The sequence below is a fragment of the Phaenicophaeus curvirostris genome, chromosome 8 (genome assembly GCF_032191515.1).
Source record: "Phaenicophaeus curvirostris isolate KB17595 chromosome 8, BPBGC_Pcur_1.0, whole genome shotgun sequence".
In the NCBI taxonomy this organism is placed as follows: Eukaryota; Metazoa; Chordata; class Aves; order Cuculiformes; family Cuculidae; genus Phaenicophaeus; species Phaenicophaeus curvirostris.
This window is the reverse complement of record NC_091399.1, coordinates 26,179,735-26,199,482: the sequence shown is the minus strand read 5'-3', so window position 1 is coordinate 26,199,482 and position 19,748 is coordinate 26,179,735. Positions and strand designations below refer to the sequence as shown.

At 36.7% G+C, this 19,748-nt stretch overlaps 1 protein-coding gene across 3 annotated transcripts in view; it reads right to left on the bottom strand.

The window, feature by feature from the left end:
- USP33 (ubiquitin specific peptidase 33) overlaps positions 1–19,057 on the bottom strand; it is a 33,055-nt gene extending 13,998 nt beyond the window's left edge. Inside the window, exons 1-13 of one of the 3 annotated variants that reach the window (XM_069862883.1) lie at positions 18,939–19,057; positions 17,883–17,936; positions 15,755–15,817; positions 13,177–13,329; positions 11,800–11,899; positions 9,916–9,985; positions 8,486–8,599; positions 7,657–7,735; positions 4,766–5,186; positions 4,238–4,378; positions 1,812–1,924; positions 338–509; positions 131–235 (exon numbers count right to left, since the gene is read on the bottom strand). In XM_069862883.1, the coding sequence (XP_069718984.1) occupies positions 131–235; positions 338–509; positions 1,812–1,924; positions 4,238–4,378; positions 4,766–5,186; positions 7,657–7,735; positions 8,486–8,599; positions 9,916–9,985; positions 11,800–11,899; positions 13,177–13,329; positions 15,755–15,817; positions 17,883–17,936; positions 18,939–19,019 (1,666 nt within the window). In that variant the 5' untranslated portion in view covers positions 19,020–19,057. Of the gene's footprint in view, positions 1–130; positions 236–336; positions 510–1,811; positions 1,925–4,237; positions 4,379–4,765; positions 5,187–7,656; positions 7,736–8,485; positions 8,600–9,915; positions 9,986–11,799; positions 11,900–13,176; positions 13,330–15,754; positions 15,818–17,882; positions 17,937–18,938 lie in introns of all 3 variants that reach the window. The other 2 variants (XM_069862884.1, XM_069862885.1) reach the window with 2 other exon arrangements.
- Positions 19,058–19,748: the final 691 nt, after the last annotated feature.

The window sequence follows — 19,748 nt, the reverse complement described above, 5'->3', positions numbered from 1 at the left end:
GCAAGGAATGACTATGTTATAGTCTAGCAGGTGGCTTTTGCTTAATTGAGTGAAGCTAAGAAGACATTAATCATCTTATTGCGATAGGAGGAAAAAAAGAAGAAACATGTTCATGTAATTAACCTCTTACCCTTGAGCTCATCTCTGGCGAAAAAGGCAGCAAGACAATCTTGTAAGGTTACAACTGGACCCCAAAACCAGCTAGGAACACATGAGACAACAAACCTGAAACATCATTGACAGAAAAGAAAGAAAACCAACAAATGTTCTGCCAGAAGAGCAGAAACAGGAATTTCAAAATAGATCAATAAATAAAACAAGGTAAATACTACTTACCTTTTGAAATATTCCATGAAAAAAGCTATCCATCCCTGCGGGGCATACGCTTCTCCGCATGACCCTGCCTTGACTAGAGATGTCTGATGGCTCGCGGAATGGAGTTTAGCAAGATCTTCCTTGCCCGGAATAGGCAAGGACAGATCCTGAAAGGTCTCCAGGGTTACAGACAGCTAAAGAAGAGAACAAATGAAACAAAAGAGGATTAAGCTTGAAGAGAAACAGTAAGTTTCTACATAAAGTGAATTAGGTAAAGTTTACCAGTAACTACTAAGTCATTGTAGAGTTGTAAATTCCACTACGTAGCAAATTAATTATAAATAAGTAGATACAAGAGGAAGGGAAAAAAAAAACAACAAACATTTTGGAGTAAACTTATACATTGTTATCACAAACTTTTAAAGTAATTATTTAGTATTTGTCTTCCTACTGGTAACACAAACACCGGTTTTTGCCTCAGGCTCCTGTTACACAAACCCATTGCAGAAAGCATCAGCCCATTGTTTTGACTGTATTTTACTTTGGCATTATCATGACCTGACGTAACTGGACCTGCTGCAAAAGAGACCCAGCTGTGTATTTAGTTTCTCCCATGCTGGATTTAGCAACCCCACAGTCAGAGTAAAACATCAAGCAAAATTTAAAGTTTCCTATTTGTTTTTTTTTTTTTTAACTTGCTCTCCAATTTACCCTGAGGTCTCAGTATTCTTAGATCTAAAGCAAGGGAAGCAGTAAGGGCATGCAACTGCATAAGGGTCAGGTTCAAATTTTACATTGAGAAACTTGTACTCAATGCAAAGACTTGGGTATCCAGTATTTGGTATTATTGCCTTGGAATTACAGTTTAGAGAATTGACTTTTTTAAATATTATCACACATGTTGTTCTAAGTAATTATATGAGCAAACAGTGCAGAAAAAAAATAACTCTTCCTATACCACATCGTATCTCGCAGCAGTGGGCAACTTCAGAAAGCAGTTAAGGAATGACTCATTGAATCTGTAAAGGTAAGTGCCTCTCCCTGGATTTCTTGAAAGACATGAATTTTCTTGGCCTCAATCTATCTGTTAAAACTGTTACAGCAATTTGATTGGACCTTTTCTTTGTAACATAATGTACCTGAAAACTCACAGTAGCAGCAGGTTTGCTTTAGGATATTTAGAACATTACTAGAAACTAATCATACCTAAGTGGAGGTGAAGAGCAAGCCTCTCTCTATCCTTACTGTAAGCCAATTCTCAAAATGTTATTTTTCAGCTCCAAGTGATCTCCAGCTCAATGCAAGCGAGCCAATCTAAACACAAAGTGCCCGTGGTAGCTGCTATTGCTGTCTGAGTGAATATGAAACAACCTAAGCTTCTGAGGAAATATGCCACAAAGGAGTAACGTTACCAGAGAATGACTATTCATAAAACCTTTAGTCTCTGTACTGGGAAAAAACCATGTTAAGAGCTAGACTTTCCCTTCCTTACTCACCCGATCACAAGTCAAGCACTGTACTGAGCTTATTATAGTCCCATCAAATATATCAGAGATGACACTCCTGTACTTCTTGCGCTTCTTCCTTTTTGGTGATGATACAGTTGAAACTGTAGTGACAAAAATAAAACGCTCGAAGTCAGCAAAAATACAGAGGATTCTGATCCTCTTCAACACTGCGTAGTATAATTAGAGATCACACATATTTAGGATTAAATTATGAGCCAAGCCTTGTTTTCTATTTACTAAATAGTTCTTAGAAATTACACAACCAAATCACTAACGACCAAGCAATTCACATAGGTTCCCCAAGCTATTTATCAAGGACAAACACCAGAAAATTTTACCTCTGTTTAAGTAAAACTCAAACAGCCAGTCTTGAAATCTACATCTGCTATGAGAGTCATCAATCATAGCAGGAATCTCCCAAGTTATAAACTTAAAAAGGCACATTTTTTTTGACATTTAATTTGGTCACATCTTTCCAGGAAGTTCTAACCACGCTGGTCTAAACAGCTCATGCACAAGCTTCTTGTATCACAACACTGATGATAGGGGGTTGAAGTAGACTAAATTTACTACTTGAGGCCAGCCTGTTAGCAGCTTATTAAAGAAAATTAAAGTAAAATTCCAAGCCAGCATGTGCTCCCTTCTCAAATCCACTACTTAATATGTGAACATGCCAGAGCAGTCTCTTGGGCTCTACAAATTACTGGAACTGTAGGTGAAAACAGAGACCACAAAACCTCTTCTGGAGTTAGTACATCACCCAAGGGACCACTCCAAAGTCTTGTAGGAGTCAAAGGCAAAGTCTGCCAAAATACTGACAGCCAGTAACAGGATAGGCAGCAAAACATGGAAATAATTACAGTGAAAAGCAAACTGAATTACTCCAAGAAACCTTTCACACAGAACACAGACTCCCAGGGCTCCTTTGTACATACAGAGTTTTCCCGTAAGCAAGTAGTCTTGTCTCTTTACTGCAGTATTATATATTGTCTCTGTACCATCCCCTACCTAGATATATGTCTAGAATAATAGAAAATTCTAAATTCAAAAGTATATCCAGCAGAAAGAACAGCCCTTAGAAGTAATCTGAAAAACCCTCTTTTCCACAGTGCACCAGATATATTTTATTTATCATGGACATCAACTGCTTCATACAGCCTTTTGCTGAGAATTCTCTGAGATTGCTTTCAATCACTTATTTTGACACTTTAACTGCTTAAGATGGTACCAAAGACTTCATTTGTCAGTGATGTGGAGGATGCGCTGTATTCATCTACACTAACAAACAGCAGGTAGAGAGGGAAGACACTGAGAAGCTGGGGTATCTGAAAACTGTGGCACCCAACAGGCACCATGTGTTTTCAGCAAGGGAGAAATGGAAAAGAACCACAGATTCATAGAATCACTTAGTCTGGAAAAGAACTTTAAGATCATTGAGTCCAACCATAAAAGCACCACATCCACATGTCTTTTAAATACCTCCAGGGATGGTGACTCAACCACTTCCTTCAGCAGCCTGTTTCAATTCTTGACACACTCTGGCGATGAAATTTTTCCTAATATCCAGTCTAAACCTCCCCTAGCACAACTTAAGGCCATTTCCTCTCCTCCTATCGCTTCTTATTTGGGAGAAGAGACCAGCATCTGCCTTGCTACAGCCTCCTGCCAGGTAGTTGCAGAGAGTGATGAGAGGATCACAGTATTAAAGTTATGGCAGTTTTTTGGTTTGGCTTGGTTTGGTTTAATACTGGCTTTAAAAGAACATTCCAAAGGATCAGCTTTTACTCACATAGTTCTACCATTACACATGCAAGGGAAAGAAAAACTCTATCATATATTGTACCCTGTGCCTTCAAGCTGCACTAACTTTTATCTAAAGGCAATAAAAGTCTAAGCATCCTGGATGCTGATAAATACATTTTAGCATGTGATGGACCACACTGCAAAGACACCAACAACGAGAAAACAGCTTGCATTTACAGGTCTATCTACAGTACAGACCATGGTTCCTTAAAACTAAATGAAGTCAAATGCTGATTTACTGAACTTCTGCTGAAGAACAATGCGCACGTTCTCCAAAAAGCATTACCCTTCTGCGGGTACCAACTTCACTCATGTTCTACCTCTCTCCAAACCACTGTAATTAAAAGTTGGCTAAAAAAATATTGTACAATCCTCCCAAATCAGAGGCAAACAGTATTCGTGTTTCAAAAGATTAATAAGTTCTACAAGAAGTAAAGGGAGTCTCATTATATGCCCAGTTAACATAATGCTCTCTCCCCTGACTGGGGGTAGGGTATAAAAAACCCCTACGAACACCACTGCATTTCTACTCAAGACATGAGAAACAACAAAGTGACAACTACGATACAGAGCAACTCAGTACCAGGAGGGAGAAAATAAAGGGCCTGTACCTTTTTTGTGGACTGATGCCAGTGAAGAGCACGATGCGTATGATTTTGGAGGACTGTTTGATAAGCGTGTGTTCATCCCTTCATTTGCTGATGGGGTTTGGGCTGCAGATATATCGTTCATGTGGACATCACTGATGTACTCTGCAATTAATATTTGCGTTATTTGATAAATGCTACCAAAAATGTACTGCAGAATGAACATATCCTACAGTTACAGCATTTATTTAAATACACTATCAGGTCACTGGACTTAGAGCAACAAAGCACCATTTCAATTCATATACAGAACAAAATCAAATAACCCTACTCTTCTGAGTTACTTGAAACCCTACCCGACACAAATCTTCAGCTTTTCAAGGGAATGCAAACTGAATTCAGAATACAAGCTGAAAAACTAAATTAAGAAGGTGCATCATTTACAAGTAAAACCACTTGACCCATGCCTCTCTAGTGCATTCTACAATGCACTTCCACTCACACAGATCCTGGCTAAGAATCTATTTCAAATGCACATCAGTAATTCATTACCTGAGAATCTGCTGTGTATCTGTACTTTGACAGTTCCTTGATTGTTTAAAAATTCAGTGGTCTCTAAAGCAGCATTTGTGTCTTTTTCCAAGTCTTCTATAGAATTTGCTCGTTTAAGCTTGTTGTTTGATGTTTTTTCTTTCTGCCAATCTTTGGATGTGATTGAGTTGTTATCATCATCCTGAATTAACATTGTTGTCTCTGCAGGATCTTCTAAGACTGGTTTGAAAATAGCATCGTTTTCTGTTTTATCGCAGGTACCACAGGACTCACAGGGCTGAAAGCCTACATCCGATTGGCTCTTGTCTTCTTCCATACTCTCTTCAACACTCATCGGCTGGGCATCTTCCAGTTCTACAACTGGCTCTTTAAGTTCTTCATGAAGCAAATCCATTAGACAACGCAAAAATTCTTGTGCATCCTAGAATTTTAAACAAGTCTTACAATATTACTCCATTTTATTTGGAACATATTAACATCCTATCAGGAAAATATACAAATCACTAAACCAAAAGCTACCGCTGGCTGTTAAAGAAGAGTAAGATAAATTGTTCTGTCCCAGGTCTAACGTTCAAAAGACATTTAATTTCCAGTCCACGCAGGCTCTGAGCACCTGATCCAGTGGGAAGTCCATGGCAGGGGGGACTGAACTGAATAATCTTTAAGGTTTCTTCCAACTGAAACCATTCTATGATACTACATTTGTTTCCTGCATCTATTACTTGCATGCCACAAGTAATCCTATCACACAATTTTTCTCCATAACACTTCAATTCCCAAAAAGATTATTTCCACAACTTCAACAAAAACACTGCCATAGCTTACACGAATGAGAAATGTAACTCAAGAAACTTCCAACAGCACGATCAGGCTCCAGCTTGGCTGATAATGGAATGTTTTTGGGACAGTTTTTTAAAACCTTATGCAGCATCTTCAGCAAAGCAATCAGAGCCTTGCTTTCACTAGGCATGGAAGCACTTGTGCCGGGGAGGTTTAGGTTGGACATTAGGAAAAGGCTCTTCACCCAGAGGGTGGTGGAGCACTGGAACAGCAGTCCCGGTACGAAGCCTGACAATATTCAAGAAGCATTCAGACAAAGCCACAGACATTCACAGTGTGAATGTTGTTGTTGTCCTGCACAGGGTCAGGAGCTGGACTTGATCCTTGTGGGTCCCTTGAAGCTCTGGACATTCTGTGATTTTACTTTTCTAATAAAGTGTTATGATGTTCTTAGCCCGTCTTTCCAATTGCATCACAATGTCAACAAGATCTTAATTCTTCTCAAGCCTGGACAAGATTCCTCAACTATCAATGTTTCCACAAAGAACTGTCAAGCATTACAACAAGTGTAATCCGTGTTCTGAAAGACCTTAAAAGCCACCAAGTTTCAACAACCTGTGCAGCAGCTTGGTTCCTGGCAACAGAGAGTATCTAATAAAGCAAGTGTGGGGAAAAACAATCACCTCTTCTTGGCAACTGCTACTGCTTCTATTTGCCTTTTCGTTGTTTGAAAAAATAACTTCTGCTGCTCAACATTCTGACCCATCATAGCACTTACTTACTAAGCTCACAACTGTTAACTAGAAAACATTCTTTTTTCTTAAAAAATACAACTGTCAAATTTAAGTTTTGGGTTTGTGTAATGAAAAAAAACCCTGGTATGCCTATTTACTAGAAAACCTTTTACTCAAAGAGAAAGACGACTCAAACCTTGAGATAGAGATTAATTGACGAACGTTCTTCACTGAGGAAAAGAATTCCTTTTTCTCCTCGAATACTGGACATGGCTGCCCAACTTGCGAGGCAGGCCAGCACGAGAATATTGGCCATAAAAGACCTGCTTTGTTTTAACTGTTGCCATGAAACCTACTAAACAGGCAATGGAAGTGTGATCCAGGCAGAACCTAAAAATGGTTCTCATTAAGTGTTGCTCTGCATGGAAACATTCTCCTCAGCATTCAAAGCTACGAGAACCAAGTTTGCATACAGTTTCTTTTGGGTTATCAGGATTAATTTTCTACTTTTCCAGAAATTCATGTTGCTATTACGAAATTCACAAGAAGAAAAAAAATTGAGATTATTATTTAAACATCTACATTACAGCACCATGCAGCATTCAAACATTAAAACATGTTCTAGTCCACCACTCCACAGAAACAGAACACACTAACCGAAACAGCAAAATTCCTCTGGATAACAAAAGATTCCTGGAAGATATTCGTAAGCTTTTCTAATGAGAGGGTTTAATTTTTCCTTCTAGCCCAAAAGCTTTTAAATAAAGCACTGCAAACTGTAGGAATGCAGTGAGATGCTGTATGAAGGACTAACTGAAGAATACCTATATTATACCTTATATATATATATATACGATAATCCATGCCTCCAGAACAAGTTACCAACTCCTAGTTCCCAAAATACTGCTCACGAAATACACAGCAGCACTTTTTTTCTGAAGGGAAATGAAAATTGGATACTGTGTACTTTTTTTTAAAAAAACCCAAACAACTGGTATATGAATATTAAAAAAATCTACTATATTCTTTTTACTTTTTGAACAACCTTTATTCTGTTTCCTGGGACTGCTCAAATGTTAACCATGCTATTTCACAAAAAGGGAAAGTTTTACATATATATTATTTCAATTTCTCTGGGAAAAGGAGATAGTCTCAAAAGTTGAAGGCTTTTAAAGAATTTGATAAAAAACAAACAGAAAACCTGACTTAACTGTTCATGGTTCATTTTTAGATGATCTAAGTTTGAAGCATATAAACTAAAGTTTGTTACATTTTCTTGAAACAGCTACAGGGAGCATAACAACTTAAGCATTAGATTTAAAATTAAGACATGATTTTATAGCTCAGGCATATTTAAAAGACATCAGAAAGTTTTACCTGTTGAGAATAGCCTCGAAATGTTGGATTAACAGTTTTAATTCCTTGAAATAAACCAGTAGGAACAACAGAACCTGGCCTAGAAATAAAAGAAAAAAAAGCTTTAAAATATATAAACATACATTAAAACCCAAGCATGTAAGTGGAATTTTCTATCTCTACTGGGATCATGATTTCATCTGCAACTGAACTATTACATGCCTCACACCAATAATATTAATCTTAACTAAATAATATTGGTATTGAAGAATTAACAACACAATTTTCTTAAAATCTGTCATCCAACAGAAATGGAGACTGCATCAGGACTTTTATGCCACAATTCTCATCAGACAACAGATGACAAATCAGACATCCTTTGGCATTACGCCATTACGCACAGTTACTATTTACCTTTGTATGTATATTTTGAAGTATTCTCATAGAGCTAACAGAAATTCCATATAAGGAAATAAGAGGAAATTATAAAACATCAATACAGAATAAAAATCACAGAGAGGATGAAGCAGTTAAACATTTTAGATGTATTTCTGGCAGATATTAACTTCTTTTTAAAAGCTTAACGCTACTTGGTATAGTGTTTATCATCTCTTTCTTGTCACAACTTCCTTACTACAATTTACATCAATTATTTTCCTATCTTTGGTAGATATGGAAAAGAACAGGTTATAAGGAGCGTTTAAATCTTGCAAGTCAGTCTTTCCTTAATTTATAAGGGCAATTCTGTGACGTACAGATAACAAAAATTAAAAACCCAGGACAGATTCACGCATCCTTCATTACTCCGGAGTTTATTTCTAATCATTTCACCACCAAAATGATGCAATACCTGCTTTTGTGCCAGAGTTCTGTCATCAGCTTGAGGTAACTTTTACAAATCGCCGGTTTCTTATCTGTTCGGGCTAAGCCTCCACAGTCAAGAAAAAAGTGCGTCAAAGGTGGGCTTTAAATCAAAGAGAAGAAAACAGTTATTTTTTTCAGGTTGTTAAAATATAAGAAGAAATCTGCATATCACACAAGTTTATTTATTATTATGTAATTGAATAATTCCACTTCTTACATACTCAAATGCTGCAACCAAACATTTCCTCGTACGACAACTTCAGCAGTACAACACCGCTGCTCCCCAAACATATTCTGACATTTGTTAAAGCACCAGAATTGTCTAACAGGATTCAAATTCAAGGCAATTCCTACTAGTCAGCACAGAAGTACACCTGCACCACTAGAACAACAATCACTGTAAGCCTAGGCCACAAACAGCACCTGAAACAAATCTTTCCTCTAGAATCCAGTAGTGCCACATGATGTTTGTGGGTTAATTTGAATTAAATGATTATTTATGTGTTTACTTCTTGCAGTGTTGCCAGCTCACACGATCTCTCACTTCTCCCCCTTCAAAATGGGAACCAAAGTCACGGTTCCTCATACAAAGTGGACTTGTTTTTATCCAAGAAAGGAGATAATCCCATACTTGCAAAATGTGGAATTTCTCAATAGAATCATTTTATCATGATTAGATGCCTTTTCCACTTCTTAACCTTGTAGAGAGATTTGCTTTAGCTGTCCTCTAACTCAACAAGAGATCTCAGTGAGGTCTGCTTAGAACTGTATCCTGTCTTGAACTGCAGCCCAAACCAGACACATAGAGTAAGCGTATACAATATATGCCGTCCTTGCCTAATAATTTTGAGTGCAAGAAACTTCAGAGTTGGATAATCGTTACATCTCTTCAGTTTTTGTACCCTTCTCCTTCATGAACTTGTCTGGTATCCCCATGGGATGAGAAGATTTTGTATTCTAGTCATTCCTAGGAAGATTTAGCATGTCCCAGATGCATTGTTTGTAAGGACTGAATTTGGATTTTTTGATCTTAAAGTTTGGGGTTTTTTAACTAGGGTTTATTCTTATACATTCCCTTTGAATTTTTTTTTCCTGTAGCAGAAAAAATAAAACCAAAACCACAACCTACAAATTTCATAGCTTTTATCAACTTTTCTTCTGATTTCTAGCACTGCATGTATTTTTATTTAGGACAGCAAGGAATTAAAATGAAAGAGGGAAAAAGTTCAGTAGCCCATTTACCATAACACTTTTTTTCCCCTATCAGTGACAGAACTGTTTGTAGTAGATAAGACTGAGATTTAACAAGTACTCATCATATTCCATGTTAGCACAGCCCTTTAAAATCCTTAGGTCTATCTTGAGAAAATGCATATATAAACAAACACAAAATGCATTTACAACCATTTTCCTTACCAGTTGGAAAGGGCTTGTAAAGCTGCATTCATGTAACAAGTGTTTCCAATATTTTTTAATCCTGTTAGACCTGAAAAACAGAACGAATATTCATCAAGTCTGTTAAGTCCAAGACACAACATGTTAAGGAAAAAACTTCCTAGAAAATATGGGCTAGTTGTGTAACACTTCTGACGCCAACTGCAATGCAGAATAATAACTAAAAGGAACACAGGATTCCTAAAGGAATAGAATCATACAATGTCCTGAACTGGACAGTATCCACAAGGACCATCAAGTCCAACTCCTGTCCCTGCATAGGGCAGCCCCAACATTCACACCAGATGCCTGAGGGCATTGTCCAAATGCTTCTGGAATATTGTCAGGCTTGGGCTGTGACTGCTTCCCTGGGGAGCTGTTCCAGTGCTCCACCAACCTCTGAGTGAAGAACCTTTTCCTAATGCCCAGCCTAAGCCTTCCCTGGCACATCTTCCTGCCATTCCTTCAGGTCCTATCATTGGTCACCAGAGACAAGAGCTCAGCAACTGCTCCTCCTCCTTCCCTTCTAGTAACTAACATGAAGTAGTAATCAAGTGCTTTGATTTTGGTTCATTAAAACACTTCAGACAAGAAGATTATATTTCATCTTACTAACTTTTGATGTTTATGACAGCTGCAGATTCTAATTTAAAGTGTTTATCAATATTTAAGTTTTACTTGAAGTTAGTAATTTACCCGTTCAGTTAAACTGTTGCCATGCTACGCTCATAATGATTAATAACACCAAAAGCCTCTCAAGGAAGACTTCATTTTTCTGCCTCAAGTTCACGCAAGTAGTCAGATTACACAAAACAACGGAAATGGGAACTTTAATGTAACTCTACTTGGATAATACTTCTATACAAGTCAAATCCCCCAAACCAGAAATAGGACAAGAATGTGCACAAATACACCCATTGGTAGGAGAAGCTAACTATAAATAAAACACATGGTTCAATTATTTAAGGCAGATGGCAAATTAGTGGGTTGGTGACGTATGCAGAAAGACTGTGCCAGACGACAGAAGGGGCAAAGGAGGGTTTTTGGCCAATGCCAGCAGACTTAGAGGAAAAGCTGGTAGTGGGTGAGTAAAGGAGAAATGAGATCTATAAATTAGAGTAACTACTTTATCATCACGGATGGGAAACAAACTGCCTCAACATATGCACTGGCATTTCAAAAATAATGGCTTAACAATCTGTTGGTCAGATTTTTCTGAGATAACAGCAGTTATAAATATTTACTAATAAATACACATATCGTTTTAAAAGTTATCAATACCAATTTGAGACTTGTCAGAAAAAATAATTATAATGTTCTCTTACGAAAGCTGAAATTAAGGCCTTGCTGTTTGGGGTTTATCCAGTCTCATTTTCATCTTCACAATAGTTTAATATTAAGGTGAGGTAACCTTTTATACCAGAAAGTTTGGCAGTGCATGAAATCCATTACTGAAAAGGGGAAAACAAAACCCCAAACTAGGATAGTAGAGGCTTAGAATAGGGTTACTCAAAATGCAGGAAAGCATTCAAATTAGGAATCACTTAGGACAGAAGAAAAATATTAGCACAGGTTTTACAAGAAACTACTTTTACCACACTGGCTAGAACAGCAGCTACACTAAATATCACTCCAACATGTTTTCTTATTTTTGTTGCTGCTTGCACAGATGCTCTACATTTATCATCACAGCCTCTGCTCTGAAAGTAATGATTGCTGCATTAACGGTGAAACTAACAATAAAGCTTTTAGCTAGAGCAGAATAGTGAACAGCTCCACTTAGAGGAGAACTAGTATATAGCTGAGAACTTGGAGACATACACATGCAATAAAGAGCAATAAAGCACTGGATTTTGCTTTTATTACCTCTAGTCTTTAACTCATCTTCTTCCACTTCTATATCTAAGTCATCAAACACAGCTGCTAGCGGAATCTTCAGTGTGGGATTACTAGGTATTTTAAAATCCTTGCAAGGAGAAACAGAAAAAAGTATTCTTAATTGTATTTATCCATTTTTCCTCTTAATTGAGCTTACGTATAATTTCACAACAAATCTATGAACTGATAACAATGTGCATGTACGTTGAAATCTCGCTGCATGGAGACTGCACAGCTGCCCTAATAGAGTTTTCTAAGAAAAAACCCACAATTTTGTTTTCAGATTAGCAGTGACAGCATTGCATGCTTTTATGACAACAGCTGAAGGATCAAAACAAAGCAGGTTATAGCATTTCCTTCTGTTGGATAACAGCGAAGCAGCACCAAAAAGCTAACAAAGTAGTCATCACGTAAAAGTCAGTGTCTGTTTTTGATGTGCCACCAGATGGCTCACTACATTTAAGGATGACAAAGTGGTGGAAGCAAAATACACAAATAGAGAAACACAGCATTAGGCAGGCAGATCTTTATTGCCTGATGAACTCTTTTTGTGAACATATAAATAAAAGTACTAAACAAAATGCTTGACAGACTCTCAAGTTCTACTGATTTTTCTGTATGTTATACACATTTCCTCAGAAGATCAAGACAAGTACAATAGAACAGAAATTCAGAAGTCTGAACCCAAAATTAAAACATGTACATCAAATACTCCCAAGTTTCTACCGCCTTCTAATTAAGCTCTTGCATAGTAGTTAAATTCTGAACTATTCAGGAGTGTTTGTGTGTATGACACTAATCAACACCTTTTCAGCCATTTACCAAACCTGAAAACTAAACATAAACTAAGGTACAGGAATTGCTTTAAGTCCCTTATATTACCAGCTGAATAAGGTTAGCAATTAGCATGTATTTCTCCAAGAGTACTGTGCACCTAGGAACAAATTTGTATCTCAGGCGAGTTTCTGTAAACACACACTAAGGCAGCCCTCCCTGTAAGTTAGCCAGCAATTACTGTAATGAGTTTTGTAAATAACGCTTCAAGCACTGAGAGAAGGGGGCAGCACAGGTGAACTATTTCAATCTCCTAACCTTCAATTTAACCCTGTGCTGCTTCTGTACTTGCAGTTTGTCAAAGATTATAAACAATTTGACAACAAGACGAAGAAGGCATTCATAGGGAGCACAAAGTACACAAAAAGCTTAGAAGCAGGACACTTCTTAAAGAAATTTTATAAGAATAGAAATTAACGGAAAGTTCATCTGCTAGAAAGAAGTAAAAGTCAGTCTCAAAAAAAAAATGAAAAAACCCACAATGTTTACTGCAAGCTATAGCTGCCTTTGTTTCATTTGGTTAAAAAGTACCTGCACACTATTTTCTTGTGCTTGGTGAGACAATCTTGATTGTGGTAGTGGAGAATGAGATCCTAATTTCCTATCCAGGAATACTTCCTTACTACAGGCATAACACCAGACACGAAGGGTAGTCAAGTTGACAGTTAGACAGTGTTTTGTCTCCTAAAACAGAATGAAACAAAACTGTGATTCAGAAACGTGGAATAATTAAATATGGCCACACACAAGGCAGAACGTAAGTACTGAAATTCTACATCTTTCAACAATGCAGCAAATATGCATGTTAGAATATTAAAAACCAGCAATTCAATTACTACAAGTTTAGCACAAACTATCCAACACTCATTTTTAGTATGAGTCACTCAAATCAGCAACCAAAACCTAAGCCACTACCATATACAACATGCCTCTGTGTAATTACAGAAATAACAAGAAAGCCTGTGGTCAGAGGAGTTACAATTCACTACAAACCAATTTTACAAGACTGCCTGCTATTGGTTGTAACGGTCTCCTCTACAGCAAGGGCAGTGTTTGTTTCTACTGGTTTGCTGGAAGAAATTCAAGCTAATTAACAATCAGAAGACAAGGTTTTTAGTTCAGTTACAGTGACAAATGCTCCTATCAAAACAAATGTTCTAGACCCAATCAGTTCTCTTGTTGACAGCTGCATGCTGTGAAGCAACATAAAAATTTGACAGATGAATATTTTTACAGTTCCAATCTTCACCTTTCTTTTTTTAACCTCTTTGCTTATTTTAAGATTGTGTACACAGTTACTATCACCCTCCAAATATTTCCCGTATTTCTTCCTTATGCATCAGCACCAGCCAGGTTTATTGGCAATGAGGGATTTGCTAGAAATTAGGAACATATCACCACTGCTGTAGAATGCCCGAATTCCTCCTCCCCTCATTTAATAAGGCCTTGTAAAAGAACAATGTTTTTAATATATAATGTGGGCCACAATTTCATTAAGTAGCCCTTCCCACACTAAAAAACATCATAAATATCAGATTATGTAAATTATCTCAGACAATTTTAATCACGAGAACATGCCTTATTCTGCAGCTTATGCTGCATAAATAATTACAAGTCTCCAGAGCAACAGCCTATTTATTTTCTTGAAGTCATCATAACGAACATCATTATTTGCAGTGCAAGTAGCCTTGCTGGTGGAAATTGGAGCAAGCAGAAATAAACCAATTCATGTCAGCCTCAGTTCTCTCATTTCAGTAAAATTATCGAGATTTTTACCAAAGAAAAAAAGATAGAAGTCTTACTATCCAGAAATTAGAATTAACAAGAAAATCAAGACAAGGATGTTAGTGACAGCAAGCAAACTATCCATTTCCTTTCTCTTTCCTGGCAAATAAACAACACTGCCTAAACAACATGTAAATCAGGAATGAACTACCATAGAAAGCCAAGAGGTATAAAACTGTAGGCAAGAAATTCAGGACCATCTGTTCCCCAACTGCAGTGCAAGCAGCTCGTTTATGTATCTATTGTAAAGGTTTTAGAACCACGATTCAGCTTAAACAGCTGGCAAAAAAATGTATTTATATAGATTTATTTATATAGATTTATATAAACACGCACTCCACTCAAGGACCTTCTTAAAAAAAATATCAGTAGTGGTGTTAAAATGCAGTCATAAAGTGCACCTCTTTTAAGAGACCAGTATATATGCTGTTTGTTCATTTTAACATCCAGCAGGAGGGTAGGTTTTTTAGTACTTCCAAGGACCACAAACTGCTTAGTGTGGAATCTTACATGTATTTTCTGACAGATGAACTGTAAATTGGTGGCAAGGACTCCATTTAATTGGAAACTCAGCAATTCTGAAATGACGCGTTAATAAAACTGCCATCCCTCTGTCACCAGTATAGTTGTTCAGAGAGGATGATCTATCTCATTTGCTTCATTTCGGCAAGTGTGCACAGAACAGAGAATGCATTTAAGATGCAAACAGATGCACTCAAGCTGTCCAGCCTTGCCAGAACTTGGCATGCTGCGCTCACGCTTCACTGCTCCTACCAAGCTAGATCCAAAACAAGGACATAGCAGGGAAGGATACGCTCAGCTCCCCTTGCAGGTTCTTCACCTGTAGCCACTGGAACAGGGAGCACAATGCAGAAAAACAACACTTGTTTCTGGTGATTTACACTACCTTACACCTGCCCAGCTACCATCTTTGTTAATCCAACTTCCCTCCCCTTATCCATCAGGCAGCCACAATCCCCCAAAAAATTACACTAAAGTAGCAAAGAACTACATAAAACCTGTAGTGCAAGAATTCTTTTGTCTGCGTGTTTTTAAAATCATCAGAAATTGTTGTTCTTTCTTTAACTTTCACCATGTGCTTTTAAGAAGTACAATAATGTCAAAATACACAAATAATTATACAGCTGTACAATGACTATAAGCTCCCATGCTCCTAAATTAGTGAGACCTGTTTCTATAGATGAAAAATAATCACAGCTAACCAAACTTCCAAACAGTTACACTAACAAAGGTTACTGACTTCACCAAAATGAGTATAAAAGGTTCTCTAATTCTACCTTCAGTGCTTTGCAAAAACACATACCTGGGAATGAGTGGTACTGTGATCAACGTGGGATTCACCGCAGCCAACATATGCACATCTGTTCTGTTGGGCAAGATATGAAGAAGGATACAGAATTAAAAAGTGGTGACAAAGAGGTTTACAGAATAGGAACAAATATACTACCTGTAAAATCCACACATATTTCAAACTTGCGGACTCCTATGCAAGCCAAGAGACATGCACAGTAAGCGTTACAATAAATATCGCCTAAAGCAAATTAGAATTCTGCAAGATTTAACTCAACTCGTCTCACTGGTGAGCAGTGTTAAGACATTTAGTGCATTTCAAACAGATATTTTTGGCCATTTTGATGGGCTTATTCAGATTAAGGTCAACATGTATTTTTTACAATTCACAATCTGGTAGAGATTGTTAAAGAAAATACAAAGTTAGTCCTGTGTCTAAAATACTGACTTGCAACAGCCTCAAAGCATGACACATTTATTCATAAAATGCCTGTTTGCCCTCATCTGCAGTGCCAGTCTATCAGAGGTATTACCTCACAATTAATTACTTATTCAGTTTAAGTGAGTTTCCAGCACTATATGGCTAAGTACTCACAACATCCTATTTACAACATGTAGAATAATTGTTAATTTTAGTTGCATTAATTACAAAACATTTGTCTGAGTTGAGGGTGGAATCTTGCAGCTGCCAATCTTCAAGCCAATTTTCATTAATTCCTGATTTGCATGAGTCAGGACAATCACAGAGGGTACAGCACGTTATCTGTATAATTTTCAAAGCATATTAATTTATAAGATCAAATAGCAGCTGAACACAATTTGCTTTATTAAATAATCACAGATATTGGTTAAGTGTACAGAGAGAGAACATGCTGGGATCTCACCATGGTTTTCTACTGAAAAAGGTGAAGGCAAGATGCCAAGTCATCCAAGAGGAGATACATCACAGCATGACACTAAGTGCCCTACTGCAATTAGAAAAAAACTCTCCTATGGAAATGTCAGTATGAAATTAAGTTTTTCAGTAACAGTTTGAGAGCTCTAAGTGAGAAATAAAAAAACCCCATATTCTAAGCTTCACAGCATTTTCCCACCTGCCAGGTTGGCACATCCCTGAACACCTCTTCCTACTCCCAAGAGGGTTTTTATATGTAAGTAAATATCAAGCCATCAAACAAGACAACATAAAAAAACCATTTCCTTCCTCCTTCATTTTAATCTTTTATTGATAGAAGGAGCAAAATAATAATCTGATGTTTTAATTGTTATCATAATCCTCTTTAAAGGAAACTAACGAAGTATGGGGTTTTTAGCCATACATATACATAGAGGTTGGCAACTCAGCTTAGATAGCTTCCCAACTGAACCCAGATAAATATTGCCAAGAAATGAGGTCAAGCCTATAGAGCAAAACCTCAACCTCTGGAAACAGCTGTAGGTCTGAAGAGCTCATGAGAAATTTTAAAAACTAGATTAGGTTTCCTGTTGGTTTCAGAGATTGATCAGAAGGATAACTTTCAGAGCTTTTTGTTTCAAGTACACTGAAAATTGTTGGTTTTCACAGATGGCAAGAAAAGTAAGGCAAAAGCGTATTTCAGAAAGAACTATATACACAGTAAAAATTCTACAAAACTCATACAAAGTTTGAAGAATGCTTATGTATGCTTCTACAAGTTCCAAAATGAGTTTTTCCTTAGTTTTGCTTAATAAAAAGTCTGATTACATATTTCAATGCTGAAAAAAGTCAGCATTTACTGCTAAATGTTATTACTACAAATGGTAAGAGAGGCATTTAAAAATAGGACTAATATATTATTTTTCACATCTATAGACCTCAGGAAAAAATTAAAAAGATATCTTAAGAGCTAAAAATATCATAACTCAAGAATAAAACTAAATATGCTACTTTCTTATTAAAAAAAAATCCTCACTTTGAACACATTATTCTTAAATTACATGAAATATCTATCTGATAAAAGGTAAATAATTTTAAAAATATAAAACTGCACAAGAGGTTTTGCTTTTAAATAATAACTTAAAGAAACAAGTTTCATTATAGTTGTTTCTTCAAACAAATACTACCAAGTTTATCTACAGACTACTAGAAAAAGATCTTACTACGGAACAAAAGAACAACTTACCTCTAAGCATGCCCAGAGGTTGGGTCCTCCAACTTTGCAGTCCTGACAAGTGCCCTATTAAACACATCAATCATTATTTCATTTACTTTCACCAGTAAACCACAATTTTGAGACATAATGAAAAAAAAATACTGTAAAGCTCAGTATCAACTGAATAATTTTAAGATAGAAAAAAGGATGTGTTGATAACCAACTCTATTTTTGTTTAGCTTTATGTAATCTTAACATTGGCATTATTTTTCTAATAAAACCTTTTTCTAATAAAACCAGTTTTCATCTTCAACAAAAAACTGGTCTTTAAATAAAGCGTAAACATAGCATAGCATATTATAAAAATCCTCACAATGAGTCTTTGCTACCAATTTAATATAAAAAGAAATTAAAGTGATAGAAGCTGCAATAACTGCATATTCCTGATTGCAGGCAGTAGACACCACCTGCAAAGGTTTATAAACAAAGATGCAACACCAGAGAAATGCTGTACTCCCTACAGCAAATGAACTGGTACCCTTCTCATATAGTGAAGTTTAGCACCACAGGCAGAAAAGGTTTGGCTTTTTGTCACCTCTCAGCCACTACAAGGCATTACAGATCTTTCTTTGTTCCATTTATTAATACTAGCTGGAAAGCTAGAGTTTTGGTAGATGCAATTTCTCAAATTGTGGTTCCTCCACCAAACAGTGAAGGGTTATTAAAAAAGGTCACTTTAACATTCTTTAACATCACATTAACATTCCCAATAACTGCTACAATGGTAGGATCTGAAAACTAAGCAGATCTTAGTGCTACACTAACTCTTTTAACTAAACTTCCCATTAAAACATCACTTTCTTTGGAAAACACTGCTGGGAAAGTTACTCTAAGTATGAAAAATTATTTTTTTCCATTTTATCAAGTCTATAATTCTTCCCATACCCTGTTTAAACCTTGCTATTCCAGTACAGAAGATTTTACCTATGCTTAACATTAATAACTAATACTGCATGACAAGACACATAGCTAAAATAAGTAACCGGAGTTAACTGTGATAAAAGAAAGTAAGCTGCTGCAACTCACATGAGATTTCTGTATCAATTCCTCTTTTGTTATCTCCCCAACCGATTCCAAGTGCGGGCAATTACTGCTGGGGGACGACATTTCCAAAGCTGTATTTTCTGAGATCCTGTAGACGGGATCTTCAAGACCAGAGAATCACTTGTCAAGGGAAGAATGAATAAAACCCAGTTCCTTACAGCAGGCAACAATATTAGACATCTAAGACACAACACATAGATAACTTTTAAATGAATTTGGCTTTTTAAAGTTAGCATAAATAACTTCATTGACAGTAAGCAAAGTCAACAATCCAAACTAAGCAAAACCAACCTCTAAAGCAAAATTCTCTGACTTTTAGGTTTTAAACAAACATAATTATGAGCGGAATAGAGCTGCTTTGGGTTATTTTATTTCCCAGCTTCTACCATGGCACCCCAACATCAAAATCACAGATTCCAAGTCTACCCAGAGCCGATATATTCTGGGAAGGCATCTTACACAACACTGCTGAAGAGTGCTGAAGCTGTGAAGGCTAAAATGCAGAAGCATGACTTGTCTGTCAAAGGAGAATGAAACTTTATCTTGGTTTTATTTACTTACAAAGACACATTCTAGATTCAGGCATATCATATATCAAAAGCAAACTGAAGCTTGTAAGTCACATGCGGTACTGAACACTCGGCAAACTTCTCTCTTGTTTGAGTTCTTCTCTGTCGACCAGGGTCTCCAATGTGAATTTTTTGAAAGTGAATTCAGTAATCTTTGTATATAAACACTCCAACATGCAGATAAGAACCATCCAAATACTTCACTCTAGTTTTGTCATTTAAA